The 18,887-nt window shown below is 44.6% G+C and overlaps 1 protein-coding gene across 6 annotated transcripts in view; it reads left to right on the forward strand.

Annotated features, from left to right (window-relative positions):
• Positions 1-18,887, forward strand: part of NCAM1 (neural cell adhesion molecule 1) — an 81,057-nt gene that overhangs the window by 54,528 nt on the left and 7,642 nt on the right. For 4 of the 6 annotated variants that reach the window (XM_072354888.1, XM_072354891.1, XM_072354889.1 and 1 more), the window contains 4 exons: positions 85-255; positions 690-821; positions 11,848-11,972; positions 12,667-12,847. In XM_072354888.1, the coding sequence (XP_072210989.1) occupies positions 85-255; positions 690-821; positions 11,848-11,972; positions 12,667-12,847 (609 nt within the window). Of the gene's footprint in view, positions 1-84; positions 256-689; positions 822-11,847; positions 11,973-12,666; positions 12,848-15,917; positions 16,899-18,887 lie in introns of those variants that run through there. The other 2 variants (XM_072354892.1, XM_072354893.1) reach the window with 1 other exon arrangement.

Consider the following 18,887-nt stretch of genomic DNA (forward strand, 5'->3'; position numbering starts at 1 on the left):
CTTTCTCTGCCAGCTGGGGAGCTGTGATAGCCTTTGCTTCCTGCTGTCTGATGTGTCACTGGTTGTTTCCCCTTCCTCCCCCAGATACTCCGTCCTCTCCTTCTATTGACAGAGTGGAGCCCTACTCTAGTACTGCCCGCGTGGAGTTTGATGAGCCTGAAGCTACTGGTGGGGTACCCATCCTCAAATATAAAGCAGAGTGGAGGGCACTGGGCGAAGGAGAATGGCACTCGAGATTGTACGATGCAAAAGAAGGTAAGATGGTAAAGCAGTATACAAAAAAAAATGTTACCTTCTCTATCTGCATGTCAAAACACATTTCTTTCCTTTCGGGGAAAGCCGGTGTGGAGGATTCCATAGCTTTGCAGTTTCAGTACCTTCATTGAGACCCCACACCAGTTCTGTAACATTTGTTTTCCAGTGGCAACTTGGTACAAGCAGAGCGCTGATTCCCTTTGGTATCTACTGTGAGCTCCACTGCATCCCCTCTAGAAAGGCTGTGGTTCTGTCCCTCCCTAATCAGCTCTTTCACGTAGAGGTGGTAGCTCTGACCTTTCTCCTCGTCTGCACTGTTTATATGGCTTTGTTACGTGGTCTGAATGTGTCAAGAGTGCATTAGGAACATGACATTTATGATCGACTCAGAGCTTGTGTCTGTCTTTTCTTTTTCTCTCTTGTTTCTGCAACAGCAAATGTGGAGGGCACAATCACTATCAGTGGCCTGAAACCTGAGACAACCTACTCAGTGAGACTGTCTGCAGTCAATGGCAAGGGTGTGGGTGAGATTAGCCTGCCATCCGACTTCAAGACACAGCCAGTTCGTAAGTAAAACTGAGACCTCCCTCTGCTTCTTTGGTTTTTCTCTCCTTGCATCTTTCCAGGGACTCTGTCATGCATGGACAGTGCCTTCTTCTCCTGCAGACACTGCTGCACCCTTTGTTTTTGTTGCACTTTTTGATTGTAGTGAATTTCCTCTAATTAAAAATCTCATTTAAAGGTGAGAGGCAGGGAAGTTATTCACACTAGTCTGTGCCCTGGGTTATAAGTATAGACTGTATTCTGTGAAATAAAAGGGACTGTGCAATGGAGAGTTGTAATAAGAACAAGCAACCATTTGAGAAGGGCATAGTAATATGAATGTGAGGTTCCTGGCAGATCAGAAATCAGTAAGTTCAACAAAGGAGCTTCCATGGTCTATGAAGGAAAGGGAGGAGGGCGATTTCTCTTCTCTGCAAATTACTCCTTAAAATGTCTGTGCAGTGCATGAAATGATTTCCATAGACTCTTGTCTGCCTTACTTGGGCAATCTTCCCTTCTGATAGTGGGATGCTCCGCTGTGCCATAATACTTTTCTTCCTGTTCAGCCCCTCACAGTTCCCGTGGTTCTTCCCCATTCCCTTTGCGTTTAGATCTAGAGTGTGTTCTTCTTCCCTCCATCACACCCATACTTGTGAACCCAGTTCATAGCACTTCTGAAACCACTGTGCAGGACCGTCTCCTGAACTCAGAGCCAGCAGTATTCCTATCCCACATATATATTTGCATGCCTGGAGACCCTGAGATCTGTGCATGGTCTTGAATTCATCTCCCAGCTTCTCCCTCACGAGAACTGAGCAGTGTGGGGCAGCACACATTCCTTGCTGCTTGGAAATCCAGGCCCTGTGCAGGAAGCCACAGTACACGCCAGCCCTCATGCTTGAAATCCAGTTCTGTTGCAAAAACTCCTATTGCCTCCCCCACTCCCTAGGGTTGGATTTGGGACATCTGGTGGTATTTTGAATCTCCAGCTCCATTTTCATTGTCTCCTCATCTCTTCTACATTTTTTTTTGTGTGTGTGTGTTTATCTCTGTCTCTTATTTTTTGTCTCTGTTCCATCCATGGAAACACTGCAGGTATCCCTCACTCACGTAAGTGCCTCTCTGCATTTGTTGTGCTTTTTTCTGTCCCTAGAGTGTTCCTCTAACACACATAGCATGAGCTGTTAATTTAGTGCCTTTTTCCTCCCAGGTCCATTAGAAGTGAAATAACTGGTACTGCCTATTTCCTAACAAAACTGACACTAGAATAGTCATCCTACTCTGGGTAAAACTAGTCTTTTATAGAACAGAACTGTGGGTTAACATCTGTCTTTCTTGTACAGCATGTGGTTCAAATAGTTAACTTAGAATGTTTGTCTAATCATTAATTAGTGGTTATGTAGGCTGTACTTCAAGCCACACGCAGAGTGCTGGTCAGCTTCTCCACTGCCCTTATGTGGCATTGGATCAAACTCCTGGGAGTGCTGGTGAATGGCAGTGTGCTCAGTGTTCCTACATGATGAGGAAATTGCTTTAAAACAAGGATTCCGAGTCCAAAATGCAGGTTTAACAAAGTGCTGAGTCCTGAGTTAGGAGGCAGTGCTACCATTGCTTGTGCTTTGTGTCCGGAGAGGTTTGATCTGACAGTCTTATTGTTTTGCTCTGTTGTTGCCCTCCTTTGGGCAGCATTTAACAGGAGTCCCCTCCTCACCTTCCTTTCTTTCTTTAGCAAGTGCTGCTGCCCCCAGCTGTTTAGCAGAGAGTGAGTATGGTGGGAGAGGTTGTCCTGTTGGATTTGCTCTGCATGCAGCTCCTCACTGAGTGTGGTGCAATCTGGCTAACATCCCTGGGTGCTTTCCTTCTTTTCTATGCAGACGTTTTCCCCTGATTAAGAACCTCCTGGTAGAGGAATTGCAGATGAGCACAGGTTTGATTTCTGGAGAGGGAAATGTCACAGACAGCTCCTACGTGTGCTGCCCCAGTGCAAGGTGCAAGCCTGCCTGTGTGAAAGCTCTTGTCATTGGCCTTTGATTTTAAGATTCCTAATCAACTTCTGTTCCACTTCATGGGTTGTGCTTGGAGTTTGTACTGTGTGGTTGAATTTCTTGAATTGCTCCTAGCGCTGCAAACAAGACTATTTCTTAGCTAAACTGAGGGCAGTTCAGCTAAGAGATCAGCAGTGGATGGTGCTTCAGTAGATCAGGAGAGAAATCACAACTCAGGTTTCTCCTGCTGCATTCACCCCAGGGCTTTTGGAATTAGTGACATTCTTCTTTGTGGTTATTCCCTAGTAATCCTCACATTTGGTGCTCATACAGTCTGTCTTCTGCTCTTGGAAGGGAGCTGCTTAGCAGCACTTCTAAGGGGCTTTTCTTCCATTACCTCCTCAAAAAATGCCGTATTTCCTCTTCGGAGTCCTAAAGCTTAGCAGGCTGGCAGCATGAGCCGGGTTGATGTTTGGGCCCAAATTAGTCAGAAATGCTGTAGCTGTTTCTGAAGTTAGATTCAAAGCTTTGGAATTCCTCAGACAAAAAAGCCTCAGTGGAGACCCTCGGAGCCCAGCATGATGCAGAACCCAGCGCAGGTTTCCCCTGGCTGGGCAGCACAATTCTGCAGTGTCTCCAAGTAATCCATATCTGCCATAGGGATTCAGTGTCATTCTCTCTTTGTTAGGCTTTCTCTTTTCCTTCCTATCACCCCTGCTCCCTGCCTCCGATAGCTTATTTTCATGCTATGCTTCACCTTTACGTGTCTTATCTATCCTTCATGTTTCCATAGCAACTCAGCCTCTCCCTGCATCTGAAAGCACAGAGCCACCAAGTGAGTAGATGAGAACTGCTCCCCTTTGGTCCGGAGTGCTGTTTGTTATGCTGTAGCCCTTCTGTCAAGGGAATTAAGGCGTGATGCTTTGTTGGTTTGATGTCTGTTAACCAAGTACCGGGCATTAATCTGTTATGTGAGCATGTAGCTGTTAAATGCAGCACGGTTCCACTCTGACTCTTCTCCTTACTGTTGTCCTGCCAAGCATGCGGTAAGAAATTGACAAATGGGATTTAGAAGAAACAAGGGGGAAAAAAAAGAAAGGTGCTCATTTCCAAAAGGAATGTTTTCCATTTATGTTTCTGAGAGGTAAAGCTGCCTTCATGAAAGGGAAACAGAATAGATAATCTGCTTGATATCCTGCCTTGGTCTGTTCACTGTGAATTTAGAGACAGACGGTAATGTTGCAGCTCTCGGTGCTGGATGCTGAAAGAAGATGCACATGATGAATATCATACAGGAGAAAGGACTGCAGGGGGAGGGAGCGTTGCTCCCATCTGGCCTGCATGAGGATGTCTGAGACTTCACAAGAAGTTGGTATCTCAGCTGGGAATGGGATTTGGATTCCCTTCATCTTTGCTCTGTGCCTTGTTGGTGAGATTCCTTCTGATACTGAGTTGGGTTCAGATGCTTCAGTGCTGGATGTGAGCAACCTATGAGAGTAAAACTTGAATTTGGAGGCAGAAGAGCCATTGTGAAAAATGGGATTTAGGCTGACTGTACAGAGTTCAGTGATGGACCTTCCTGACACAGGGGAGGAGATTTATAAATGGTGTCATTTTCACCACCACCCACAGAAGTAGGGATTTCTCCTCTAAGGGTAAAATCACACACCATAGAGAAATGAAGCAATGACTTGCCACGTAGTCCTGGAACACAAAGAAAAGCAGTTCAGAACAACATGGGCTTACATGGTGCATGTGTGTGTTCTTAATAAGTAACCGTTTCTACAAACTCCATTTTTTCCTTTTGACTTGCAGTAATCAAAGGGGTGTCTGTGAATATGGCCTTAAAAAGAACAACCCACTTGTTTGCATGTCGTGGGTTAGAAATGGCCCATGACCTCTAAATGGGAAATAATAAAAGCATGAAGTGTGTGATTACTTTTGTGTTTGGGGAGGAGGGAGAGTTAGTTTAGAAGTGCCAAAGGAAGCTTTAGAAGGAAGTGTTATATGTGGTTGGCACACTGCATGGTCTTACACATAACATGATGTGTACTTTTAGCTGCTGGTGACCACAATGAACACTCTTCTAATTTCCATGGATTCAATAAGACATACATTAACTCCTGGCATGTCTGAGGTGACAGAGGTTCTGCATTGCTGAAATGAGCTTTTAATGCTCATTGGACTTTGGGGTTGGGTGGAGAGGGAGAGGTGGGCGAGTAGCGAGGCTATAATAATCTTTGGGGGTTTTTAGGTGGCTCCATTTTGGCTGTTCATCTGTGGGGCCAGGTAGCATTAACTGTGAGGGAAAATATTGTGTTACTGTTTCATAGGACATTCTTTAGAAGGAATGGATCATTTAACCATTAGCCTCTTTCATATGAGGCAAAGGAACACAAAAAGGCAAGTTAGAAAGCAGGTAGTAAATGAGGAAGGGAAGCAGTGTGTGGAGCTAAGCCCTCCGTTCCACCAACTGTTTGTTTTGTTGTTGTTTTTCTGTTTGATTCCTGTCATACAGTCTTTGGGGTTTCTCATCTCAGTGAGCAGTCACTGCCATCCTCATGCTGTCCTAGTCACCTTCCAGTGCACCACGCTCTGTTCCTCCCTGGCAGAGAAGACCCTTGCACACCTGAGCTCACCAGTGGAAATCACTGCACACAACTCATCGGTGTTCTTGAATGTGCTGGATGGAGCTTGTGTGCTTTGAGCAAAAGCTCTGTCCTTGGCAATGTGTATGTGTTGTAGGTTTTCCTTTTTCAGTTACTGTCGTTAATAAATAGGAGAACCTTTCTTTCTGCAGAAGGGAGAACACATCAATGTGAAATGCCAAGTTTTGTCTCCACTGAACTGCGTGGGCTGATTTTGACCATTTCACCTCTGATGCCTGGACTGCTTCTGAATAACAGTGTGTTCCCTTTTTCTTTCCAACAGTCTTGTGGATTCCTTCAGCTGTCCAAGTTCTGGGGCACAGTCCTTCTCTTGAATAACTTTTGTTCCTTCCCTGACCTGGTATTAATGAGCAGTGACACAGCTGTGCCTAACGTTCCCAGGGTCATAACCCAGCGCTTTAATATTCTTATGTTTCCAGGCAATGTGACTGTTTCCCCGCTGTTTCTGATATATACTGGCTAATTCAGTTTCTGTTTTATTTAGTCTGTAATTCTGTTGTTGATTTTTTTTTTCCCTTGCCCATTGTTTACATCAGTTTTTTAATTTCTTTTGTATTTTCCATGTGACCTCCTCCACTTTCCTTTCAACCAATCATGTGCGTGCGTATCATGTGCCTTTGTCATGTGGCTTGCATGGTGCTGATGATGTCGTCCTCGCTGGTGAACAGAAGGTAAAACACTTTGTTCTGATTGGTTGCCTAGATTTGGGGGGAGGATGCCCTCTGGTCACTGACCAGGGTCCTCCAAATTCCATGGCTCCAAAATTGTTCTGCAGCCTTTTGGAGAGGTTGCTCACCGCTGTCTGCACGTGAAGAACTAAACTTTAGTTACTGAGCTTGAAAAAAAAAACGTCAAGGGACAGAATTACTGAGGTTGGAAAAGACCTCTAAGATCACCCAGTCCAACCACCCACCAATACTGCCCGCTGACCGTGTCCCTCCGTGCCACATCTCCACAGTTCTGGAGCACCGTCAGAGATGGTGACCCCACCACCCCTCTGAGCAGCCTGTCTGCTGCCCCGTCACTCCCAGAGAGCTTTTTCCTCATACCCAACCCAAACCTTCCCTGGCACAACTTGGGGCCGTCTGAGGGAGGAAAAAAAAGCAAAACCCAATGGGTCAGTCATTTGCTTCTTTCCCTGTGAGAATTACTGTCTGCATCCAAGTAGTGCTCAAAAACTATGTCTGCCATTAGTACCAATGGCTAAAACCCTTTTGCACCTTATGGGAGCAGCGTGCCAGCTACAGGCTATTGGGGTAATTGTGGGGTGAAGTGTTCAGATGATGCACATCACCGTATTTCTTGTTGTTGAGCAGTACTTTAACACTCTGTGTATGTCTATATGCATACATTCATACTGTCCATGTTTAGTAGCTTACCCAAAGGATTAGACAGTCCTTATCTCTGAAATTCGCTTTTTGGTAAAGCGTGTCACGTAATGATTTAAGAAATAAATCAATCATGCACAGAACTCAACCACAGCCGGTGCAGGAGATACATTTTATTGTGTAAATATATAGGCACACCCAGAATAGATGGCAGGAGCTACACTTAGCAGTAAATGCATGAGATGTACTATTGCACTTTTCTTGGCAGAGCAGCTCTCCCCTCCCACACGATGTCTTAAAGCCAGGCAAAGGAATTAATCCAGGTCTGAGCTCCTTTAGCAGGAGCGGTTACAGTAGCTGGGGATTTCCATGAAATCGGGAAGCAAATGATTGACCCTTGCAGCTCATGGAGGTGAAATTAGTCTCTAAAACATGATAGCAAAAATATTTCCTGTAATGGTGTATTTGAAAACTTCACTTAATGCTCTGTGTGTAGTCTAAAGTGAGGAGGGGAATCCCTGCTTTCCTGCTGCCCCCGTTAATAAATCATTTTGAAATCTGGGGAGCAAATGGATTTTGGTTTTGTTTTTCCCTCAGTCAGTGAGTTTTGAAGTGCCTGATTGTCATGGACCACCACCAGGCCAGGGTTGGAGCAGGGATTTGCCAGGAAAACTGAACTAACACCAGTAACCTTCCTGCCTGACTGCATGCACAGAAGCAGACCCTCTTCCAGGTTTTCTTCCCTCTCTAGGTGAAATCCTGGAGGGCTGAAGACGTGATTGTCTTGTTTTTGCATGTTATGTTTTTTTGTTCCTTATTTCTTGCTGTTGATACTCATTTCTCTCATGTACATTCTGAAGACTTCTACCTGCTCTTTCTCACACTGGTGTATTTATCATGGAGACTTCAATAGCTGTGATGTGTTTGTTAGCTTCAAGTTGTGACACCGTAGATCACAATCTAATCCCATTTACACAGCAGTTAGAAATGCACAAATCAGCTTTTTTTTTGTTTGCATATTGCAGAAATAACCGCAGACAGTTTGCATCTGTATTCTCTGAGCAGAGCAAGGAAGCAGGATTGTCCTTAAATCCTGGACAAGGATTTAAGCTCCTAGTCTCCAGAGCTGCGGTTGTCTGGTAACCAGTTTGACCTGCTTTTCAGTAGCTGGGCAGAAAGACCCTGTTTGGTGAGAGAAGAGAGTTGGTGAGAGGCTCAGTGTAAATGGGAGCCCCCCCCAGGCATGTCACACACCTTTATGATGCACTTTTGTTTTTCAGCCCCTTTTCCTGTAGGGAGGATGCATGTCCTGTGAGCATGAGTTCGTTCTCTAACCTTCAGCTGGCAGCCTTTTCTCTTCAGCTACTGACACTGACTCACTTTAGAGATGCTGACTCTGCTGGACTAAACTCCTCCCACTAAACTTCTTCTTCCTCTGTTTGAAACTACACACTAACCCACTTTTAATTTTTCAGCCCTGTATCTGGATTATATCTTCCTGATAGAGATCAATTAAATCCTGTGTATTTAAGGAGAATATTTGTTACCAGGTTTCGCACTGCTGCAGCTGTGTGTTCCAGCAGTTAGGAATGCTCCATGTTCTCCTTTTAGAAGGGAATTTTCCTGAAGCAGAAATGATCTTAAGCAATGGGGAAAAGAAGGAATCAGGAGCTAGAAACCATGCAGCTCACAGTGAGGAAAGATTTCAGCAGTGAAAGTAATCAATGCATGGAATGGCTGCATGTGAACCACAGCAGTATTTCAGAGTTTCAGAACCTTTGTATCAGAAATGAGCATCTTTTTAAGGGGTGTTTATTCCCAGTTTAGTCTTGGTACTCAATCACTGGAAATAAAATCTAGCCTTGTTAGATAAGAGGTTGGATTATTTAAGTACAGCATTCCCTTCTCACTTCAACATCTGTTTACCTACTAATAAATTTCTCTCTGAGGTAAAGATGGGAATGAGTACCAAGGAGATGTTGATCTTACACTGTCATGTTATCAGTGAAGTCGTTTATCAAGTCTGTCAAAGTAAGGCAGAAGCCAAGCAGTGCTGCTCATGGTTTCAGCACATCAGGTGGCTCGGTGCCTAGCACAGCAATGGCTTGTGGGTGCTACTGGGATTCGGTTCCTTGCATGGGAAAACGTTGAGCAGGACGTTTGTTCCTGCTTTCATTGAGCTGTTGGGTGTTATTCCAGTAGCAGCTTCTTCAACTCCGAATTGAAAATCAGTAACCTTGGCAGCAATCTTTTCTTTCAGGATTGGGGGAAGAAAGCTGGTTGTTGGGTTAACCTGGTATTTTTATAATCTGGTATTTCAGTATGTCTGGGTACCTCTGCTTGTCCAGAACTCACTTGTGCACATTTAATTTCCAGTCTGTCATGCGTTCCCTGCTTTCATGGTTCGTAACTCCAGGAGAAGCACAGGCTGGGAAGAGATTCTCAAATACGCAGCCTCAGTAGCTCACAGGAAAGACAAAAATCCCCAACTTTGTACAGTAGATGGCAGATGTGGTCATCGCTTACTGATGAAAAAGCATTCCATCCTTATGGCCTCAAGAAAAGTAACTACTCTGTGAAACACCGGTGTGTGTCTCTTACATCCAAGGACTGTGCATCCATGGATTGTAAACACCTTGGAACAGTCGGTACTGGAGTATGTGTCAGTGTAAGGAGATGGAATTAATCCTAAATTACTGCTTCAGTTTTGGGGTTTTGCATTTTTCTTATCAATGTTTCACCAAAAAAAAAAGGACAACAACAGAACAAAACCCCAACCCTACGTGATTTCTTTCTTTAGATCATTTCTTCAAGTTACTTCTGAGGATCAGCTCTGAAAGATATTGGGAGATTTTTCTGGCCAGTTGAATGCTGCCCATGCGTTCCATCAGCAGCTGAATGCATATCCAGGCCGAATGGATTTAGAATGAGGGATGTTTGTTGGGCTGAAAGAAGGCCCTCTGCATTCCCATAGCTGCTGTTACTGGACAGTGTTGATCTCAGTGCAAGTACTGCCATACTGTGTCCTTTCCTTTTTAGTGTAACAGCGGAATAGGGTTTGAGAAGCCTTATTCCAGGCAATGGGCTGAGCTGTAACGTCATGGTGTGATTTTGGTGGCCTGGTTGTGGTCAGGCTCTGAAGCTGCAGGTGTAACTGTTTCAGAGTTTGGGTGTTGTTCTCTTTGGGATACATCCAGAATTGGTCCATCTCTTAATTGTATATATCACTGCACTCCAGGGTGTCTGTCAGCACCTGCTTAAGAGAGACATTGTCCAAATCACAAGTGGCTCTGCAGGTAAAGACAGAGGTGCTTTGTCAGAGCCATAAATCACCCTGAGTTAGGATGTCAAAGTGCATGCTCATTCACGGACCTGTACAGAGGTTTGTGCTCTCTGTATTTGAATCTAAAACACACTCAGATAAACAAATAGCTTTTGAAGTGCCTGAAGTCTGATTGGCAAAGCAGAGGTGCAGGAGGTTTGTTGGGTTGGAATTTCTTTTTTTTTCTTTTTTTTGCACTTTTTAACATCCAGCCACCTCAATTGATAGATGAGCCTGTAATGAGCACAGCCAGCAGAGTGCAGTTAATCTTAGGAGTTGGTTGGCAGTGCCAAGTGCAGGTGATTTGAAAGCTTTAATTTACAAATAATTGCAATGTTGGTTTTGCTCAAATTACCTGTAAAGAAATGGAGCAGATTAGCCTTCAGAGAATAACAGCTGAAATGGGCAAAAGTTCCTAAAGAGCTTTTAAGCCCAGAGCTCATGGCTGAAGCAGTGGGACTGCATCACGGAGCACAGTCAGGAAGTACTGCAAGGCAACCCAGCAAACTCCAGCAAGATTTACTATTATTATTTCCTTTCAAATCTTACTGGATTTCAGTGCCGTTTGAGTCCGTGGGATATTTTGGAGCTGTAGAAATAATAGCTCCGAGTCCAACCTCAAGTGGGATCGGCATAGGGAACCCATGGCTTTATCTTGCATGGAATGGAGCAAAGCAGGCATCCAAGAGCTGATAAAGTTAAGCAGAATCTGAGCTCCTGGAGTCGCTGTCATTTCTTAAGAAACCAGCGCCCTTTTCTCAGTTCTTTTGCTGATTAGATGTATATGTTGTGGTTGTTGCTTGATGGGTTTCCTTTTCCACAGGAGCAAACAAATAGGTGCCATTTCTATTGCGTGGTGATTTCCCAGGCTTGAGGGGAAGAAGAAAGTGTCTGTTGAACAGTCGGCTGCCTTATTTCTGAAAAGGAGATATTGTAAACATACGATGAAAGTGTGGGCTTGATTTCAGTTCGGAGAGGTGACAGAGGGAGGTTACAGCATGAGAGGGGAACCGTCCTGCAGGCTGTGTGTGAAGGTTGTGGGCGACCTGGTGAGGAAAGGGCAGTTGGAGGCATGGTGTGAAAAGGGTATGGATGTAAATCAGTGTGCCCTGAAGAGGAGAAGGAAACCAATTTCCTGCTGATGTCAGGGGTGTAGATTTAGGAAGGATGGCTTTTTCTTTTAAAGGTGGTTATCACAGAATGATGAAATGGGTCTCATTCTCTCCAGCCTGTGTTCATTCCCATTAGGTAAACCAGTGAAAACAAGTGTTGCACTTGTATCATTTTTTCACGCCCATTTAAGTGACCACAGCAGTGAGTCCACAGTCCAGGGACTATAAAACTAGTGCAAACACAGGCAGCATGACAAGGATGTCACTTCTCAGCGATGCATCTTACATCCACGTTGCAGAGGGAAATCCTGCCTGTTTGCTGTATGCTGTAACTCAACTTCCAGATGACTCAGACCAGCATTTTTGAGCAGAAACAGTGAAGAACTGGGTTTTGCTCCAGGGTATTCTCACGGAATGGTGGTGTCTTTTTCACTTAACTTCTGACTCTGTTCAGGCATATGCAGAAATGATAAATGACATCAGTGAAAGCGAACTACCAAATGCAAGCAGAGCTCAGGTCTTGCGGATGTGCCTGAGTAAGGCCGATGCAAGTGAAGTATTTCTCTGATTTTGAGTACTTTTTTCCTAATGATTTCTCTTTTACAATTAAGCATAACTGCACCATTGTTTCAGGGGAACCCAGTGCACCCAAACTGGAAGGGCAGATGGGAGAAGATGGAAATTCCATCAAAGTGAACGTTATCAAGCAGGATGATGGTGGCTCCCCCATCAGGCATTACCTGATCAAATACAAAGCTGTAAGTATGATCAGTGCCCAAACCTAATCTGTCTGTAGCCTGTTCTTTACTCAGGCACTACTGTGCAAGCAGCTACCTTGGCCGTTAGCTCTGAAGCTGAGATGTTGTGGGTGCCCCATTCCTGCAGGCACTCAAGGACAGGTAGGGGGGGCCTGGGCAGTCTGAGCTGGTGGGGGGCAGCCCTGCCCATGGCAGAGGGGTTGGAACTGGGTGATCTCCAAGGTCCTGTCCAACCTGAGCAGTTCTGTGGTCTTGCAGGTAGACCTGCACAGAATATCAACAGAATAACATAGTGCCTAAACCGTAAATTCCAACAGAAACTGAACTGCTTGTGAGCCTACCCCACCCTTTGTCTCAAGGTACTTTGGAAGTAGGTTTTTCTAATTAGGCAAAATGAACATCTGCATTCCCTGAAACGAGTGGGAGTCGTCAAGTTGCTGGCTGCGTACCCCTTTGAAAATCTTCCTTGAACAGAGCAGAACAGTCCTGATAAGCTGGGCCAAATACAAGGCCGGGGTAGATCTGTCCTGCAGAAGATATAACTTCACTCTCTTAAGGAGTGTAAGAATACTCTTAATGTAGAACTCTTCCTGCTTTTCCCTTTGTTAGTCAGCTGTTACCCTGCTCTCAGAGCAGACTGCTAACATTGTGCCATTTGTTTTGCATCCCCACCTGCCACATCGTTGTCATGCAGAAACATTCCTCAGAATGGAAACCAGAGATCAGACTGCCTTCTGGCAGCGACCACGTCATGCTCAAGTCTCTGGACTGGAATGCAGAATACGAGGTTTATGTGATAGCTGAAAACCAGCAGGGGAAGTCCAAACCTGCTCACTATGCTTTCCGGACATCTGCTCAGCCTACTGTTATCCCAGGTATGGCAGTCATAAGCTTTACCATTGTTTTCTGCTTCCGATTAATGCAACAGTGCTGCATCCTTTAATGTGCCTGAGTAACCCTGACAACTTGCTTGCTTAAAGCCATTATCATAATTGGTTACCCATCTAAAGCTTTACTTTTGCCATGTACATACCTGAAGTGTAGCCCACGTTATGGTATGTACAGCATTAGCAGTACACTGATAGGAATGTGACATGACAAAGCTGTCTGACTGCTTGCAGGGAATGTTGGCTTTAGCATCAGGGTAACAGCATTGCCACATGTGAAAAGCAGTGGACAGAAAAGGCTTTCTGAAACCAGAAAGTAAGATTCGCGGCTTAAAGTAAAGCAAAGGAGACCACTTACATCTCTGGTGCAATGCTTTTCACAATTCAGATTTACCTTCCAAACCTGCTTTGTGCTTGCTTACTGCCCATTTGTCCATCCAGTTCAGCCTTAGGAGGAAAAAGACACGAGGAGTTTGCTAACAGTCATAAAGGGAGAGAGGGAAAATCTTTCTCTAAAGAGTTTTTATTAAATAAAACGGAGATTTAAAAAGATGTAATTTTAAAGTAGCATTGTTTTCATGTCTGGCAGGGAGTTAGAGAATGGTAACCAAAGTGCTGTTGGAAACTTGTTTCAGACAGGCTTCTCTCCTCAAACAGTGAGGTAAAAACATGAATGCTATGAGAAACAGGCAGGCCGTATGAGCTGAGGTGCCAGCAATCCTACAGTTTGCTGGCAGGCATTAGAAAGAAGGACAGTGTTTATTGCTATGCAGGTGTAGTCTTGAACCATTTAATAATAAACCTCTAACCTGAGGGATGGAATTGCTGGACCAGCTGTAAATTAAAGCTCAGACTGGCTGGAGGCAGGAGGGCACAGCCTGACTGAAGCAGCTCCGTGCCCAGATTGGTGCTGACAGTCCCTGCTGCAGGGAGTGATTGGGTTGTATTCTGTCCTCCAGTTTCTTAGCTCAGTCTCATGTTTTTGCTCAGAATTATCTAAGTTTTCATCAATCTTCCCTTTGCATTGAGAATTCAGTCCTTAATCCTCCATACCCCTGTCCTGTCTGAGAGCTGGTGCAGTTTGTGTGCTTAACCTCCACTTGATCAAGCCAGATAGCATTGTTGAGCATCCACATGAGTGTCCTGGATGGCTGGGGCTAGAAGATGTGTACAGCAGCAAGCATATGGATGGGAAGGGGGAGAGAATGGGGCAAAAGAAAGACTGAAGAAAAGAAAGACTGGGAAGTCTGAACAAGGCTGCAGTTTGCATTGGAATGACACACCGTAACTCATTAAGCAACTTACCCTCTGATTCTCATTTTCAGCAGCACTACTACTACTTACTGCACTCACATATTTGAAGGACAACTGTGACTGATGAGGCAGGGGAAGGTGGGGATAATTTGGCAAAGAGTGCCTTAAGTTCAGGCTAGAACAGTAAGACACAGATTGGAAGCAGCAGACAGAGCATTCCTTTACTGTTGTGTATCTCCTCAGGGAGAAGTTCCAAGAACTGATAAGCAGGTTTTTTTTTCTTCCACACTGCAGTGCTGCCTCTCAGTGCTGGTACTCTGTCTTTGTTACACAGTCGTAGGGTGCCAGGAGGTACCTGGGACAGCTGGGATGTCCTGCATAGGGCATTAGCAGTCTTTAAGAACTCTGTTTCCTTTGGAATACACAGCTCGAGCTGCAGTCCATGGCAAAGGGAAAAGCAATAATCTCAGATTGCACCGAGCCCTTTAAATGCAACAGAAACATGAGAAAGAACTCCTTAAAAGAAGGGGGATTTTTTAAATGTCCACTTGGTTTTCATGGGTGCATTTTCCTTGGCCTCTCAGGAATTACTCCTCACTTTATCTGGTGTGAAGCAGGTCAGGATCTCAGCTAGTTCCTTCCAGTGTTGCACTTAGAAATGTTGAAAGCTCTTTGAAAAACGGTTGTTTTCACTCTGCAAACTTGCTGCAGGATTGACACAGCAAATGAATGCAGATGTTTCTTGGGAAGAACGTGCCTTGGTTGAGGAGCAAGTAGGGCATTGTGCAAGGAAGTGGCTGCTGCTGCCTGTGCTGCATTGGTGACCTGTCTCTCTAGCTTGCTTCATTTTGTGCAGACCTTTGGCTTTTACTGGGCCTTTCAAGGTACTTCCAGACGCTTTGGTTCCCTGAGCTTTCTCAACTAATCATGTTCAACAAAGAGCTTCCAGAGGGCAGCCTAGATTTCTCTAACATGTAGTCGGAGCGTTCTGTTGACATGAAAGCTGCTACACCAGATTGCAGTGGCGAAGAGGCTCTGTGCATTACTTTGCTTCATCACCTCTGTAGAGTTTTCACAGTGTCCTGGAAGGGTGAGAGAATTAATGAAAATCTCATTGCGTCAGATCAGCTCACAGGCAACTAGAAGGCTGAATGGAAAAACCAGCCATGCTCCCGGGCCTCCCATCTGCAGAGGTTTTACTCACCCAGATCTGTAATGTGAACCCCCGGTGCAGTGAGCGCTGGGGAAGGATGTGGGCAGGCAGGCGGATCGTTCGTTTGCTGCAGAAGAGCCAGTGTTGCTTTTCTTTTTCTTTGGAAAAGGCCGTGTTGTCCTTTCAAATATCAGACAGGCTTCTTCTTGTGTTGATCGCTGAGCCTTCTGTTCCATCATTTTGAATCTCATTTGCTTGCTAACCCCGTAACCCCTGCCTTGAACTCTGCTCTGCGGCCTTGGACTTTGCTGAGCTTCTGAACCTGCCCCTTTTGTCGCTGTGAATGTGCTGGTGCTTTTTTCTAACCTTTAGCCATTTTAGTTTACTTAATTAAATAAACCTTTGATTCTTATGTTTTCTATATTTATGACCTAATTTTTTTTATCTATTTTTTCTCTGTCTCTCTTTTTTTCTTTCTTTCTTCCTCATCCTTTCTTCCCTCCCCTTCTCCCTTTATTCCTTTCCTATGTCTGTCGTCATACATGTCACCTTGGATCTCACGGGAAACATCCACGCTTGCCACATGCACCAAATTTGCTTTTTAAACAACCATATTTTCCCCTCCTGGGAACCATTGTCTGGCACCTGCAGCGACCTTGGGAAGTCCATCAACGTCGTCCTCCTTTGTTTCATTGCTTCTTTCTGCAGTGACTCTGCTTTTGCTCTGTTAGAAACTTACAATAAAGCAATATTTGCTTGAAGAGGCCTGGGTCCTGCCGAGGTGTTGAAAGCAGATAACTTTGTTTCAGAGGATTCAGGAAGGGGGGGAAGAAAAAAATTGTGTCATTTGAACAAGTTAATATTTTGTAACGAGGAAAAAAGGTTTAAACCAAGTGTTTTGTCTTTAACAACTTTTGTTACTTGTAATGAATTTGCCCTTTTTAATGAATGTAAAGGAAGAATTTTTTGCTTGCTCGCTTTTTTCATCGTAGGAGAGTATTGAAAGCCTTTTAAAAAGGTCCCCATGCACACATGCACATAAAAGCCCCAAACGGATCTTTGCTGATTTGCTGACATATCTGGTGCTGATCACCACTGTGTTGAGTTTCTGAAGCCCTCCCTGCAGATGTCAGCCAGGAGAGTGAAAACAGGGAAGCAAACTTGCCAGAGAGAATCCTATTGAGCACCCATATTCCTCTGTGGGCTTTTGTGAGTGGGTTCAAATGTATGGCTGTTAGGTTGTCCCAGTGTGCTGGTGTGGATACAGATATGTGGGAATTGCACTGAAGACGTTTCTTTCTTTCTCCTTTCATGTGGTTGATCCCTTGGGACTTCATCAGCCCCTGTGTGCAGTCAGCCATGACCCATAGTGGATTTGGGGCATCGTCCAGCCCAAGATCTGCAATGGATGCTTGTCTAACATTGCTTGGTTCTCTACTACTGTACTATCAACTTCAAAGAGAGATCTCTCTTCTTGCCATTTTAACAGAGAGGATTAGCTTGAATCAAACGACCTGACGGTCTAAATGGTTATTACTACTGATCTTTAATCATATTTGTGGTTAACTGTGCATGTGACACTGTCAGACAGGATTAATCCTTGGTGTAAATATAATGCAGCTTTGTTACTGAGCTCTGTGTATTGCATTTCGTTGAACAAATTGCAGGTTATCTTCTTTTCTTTTTCCTTTTTTTTTCCTTTTTTCCCCTCAAACAGAAAAGAGAACAGAACTGTGTGCACCTCATGGGCTGTCTTTTGTGGGGGGAAATCCATTTGGTTCTGTTGCTCTTCTAAAACTGGGTGTCTCCATCCATCTGGGTCTCTTTTTCTCTGTAAGGGGGCCTGGTGTGTAAAGGAATGGAATTGCTGGCACAGTTATTGAGCTATCAATAACTATCAACGTTGTGCAGAATGAGATTCATCTTTCTACCCAAATGCTAAGAGGGACAAAGCACAAACCCTGCTGCCATCGTCAGCCTTCTCTATCTGTGTGTTTTATGTTCTGCACATCAGACTCTGCTCTGTTTATTTAGTTGATAATTCGTGAACTTCTTCTCCGCCTACTTTATAAATGGAAACTTTTTGCAGGCGTTGCACTCAAACCATGTGGATTTATATTTGTTTTACCAAACCAAACAGATGAAGCCGCGCTCTCACCTCCAGTGATCTGGAGCACAGCAAATTTGTTTGGCTTTCTGCATTTACACTTCAGTATAGTGGAAGTACTCGTAATCCTACAAAGCTGTGTGAACTTCCCATAGCTGAGTTTATTAAAGTCATCCATAGATCCAATAGCAGCTTGTAGGCACAGGTTGAGGCATAGGTGAGGTTGAGCACCCAGCTCTGGAGTATTAAAACCAACGTGCCAAAGCTATTACTGGTCATAACTGGTGGATGAGTTGAGAGCAGCCCCTCTGGGAGCTATTCTTCCTCCAGGCCTGTGGGGATGCGTTACTTTCCCATGGGCTGCTACCTGCAGAGACTAAGCAAAGCCTGGTCACTTACATGGTGAAAGCTGTATTAAATGGTTCCCCTACTCAACTGGAAGCGGGAGTCCAGTTGACATGGAATATATATAAAAAGTGAGTCCCCATGTTTGGAAAAATAAGGAGCATAAATGGTATTTTCACTGCCTGCTTACATGGGTTTGTAAATGTTAGATTTCAGATGCATGTATTAGATCCTTGATCTCTGGCAGTCAACACTGGACAAGATCCCGGGCCTTATTCTGCACATCAAATGGGAGAGGCCATAGGAGGGAACGACCTCAGGTTGTGCCAGGGGAGGTTCAGGTTGGATATTAGGAAAGACTTCTCCAGCAGAGTGGCCATTGGCATGAGCTGCACAAGGAGTCAGTCATAGGAAATACAGAGGTGGTGCTGGGAGCCAGCGGCTGGAGGAGCCAACACGTTGGTGACAGTCTGAAGAGTTCAGCTGTTTCTGAAAGTATCTCTTGCCTTGCTGATGTGAAAGGAGTGCTTTCAACAGACCAGTGGGCATTTCTGCTTCACAGTAGTTAAGGTTAAAGCAAGCAAGTTGGGCCTAATTCCATGTGGAAACACACATTGTTGTCACATGGAATAGAGGGTTACTTGCGTTCTGCATTTCTCCCCTGTGAGTTGTGCAGGGTGTTTGACAGTGTTAATGTAATGCTTCAGAGAGCTAAAACTGCTTTCAAACATGGTACACACAAACACAGAACCCGCTGCTGTCATCTGAAGTGGAATGGCACATGTTGTTCAGAACACCACCCATCCGTTCCTTCCATTCCTGCTGTTATAAATCCGAAGTAGAGAAAGGTGAACATTCAGACAGTCCTTTCAGCAGCAGCAGTAAATAACCTCCATATCATCTCTCCTTAGAAAGTAAAGCAAATATGTTCAGTCAGATGGGTGGAGGAAGGTATGACGTTTTGCTTTCGTGTGGGGATTTCTGTTATAATTTCATACCTTATTTCTGGCCTGAACTCATCCACCTCCTGTTTCCAGCTTTTGGAATTTGTTGTATCTTTGCTCAAATAAAGTGCCTTTATTGTATGTACTGTTCCGCTGCATGTAGGTATTTCTAGGGCTGCAATGACCTAATCCATCCCTGCACGTTTATTTGGTTATGTTACACTG

The sequence above is a fragment of the Excalfactoria chinensis genome, chromosome 21, assembly GCF_039878825.1.
Source record: "Excalfactoria chinensis isolate bCotChi1 chromosome 21, bCotChi1.hap2, whole genome shotgun sequence".
NCBI classification, from domain to species: Eukaryota; Metazoa; Chordata; class Aves; order Galliformes; family Phasianidae; genus Excalfactoria; species Excalfactoria chinensis.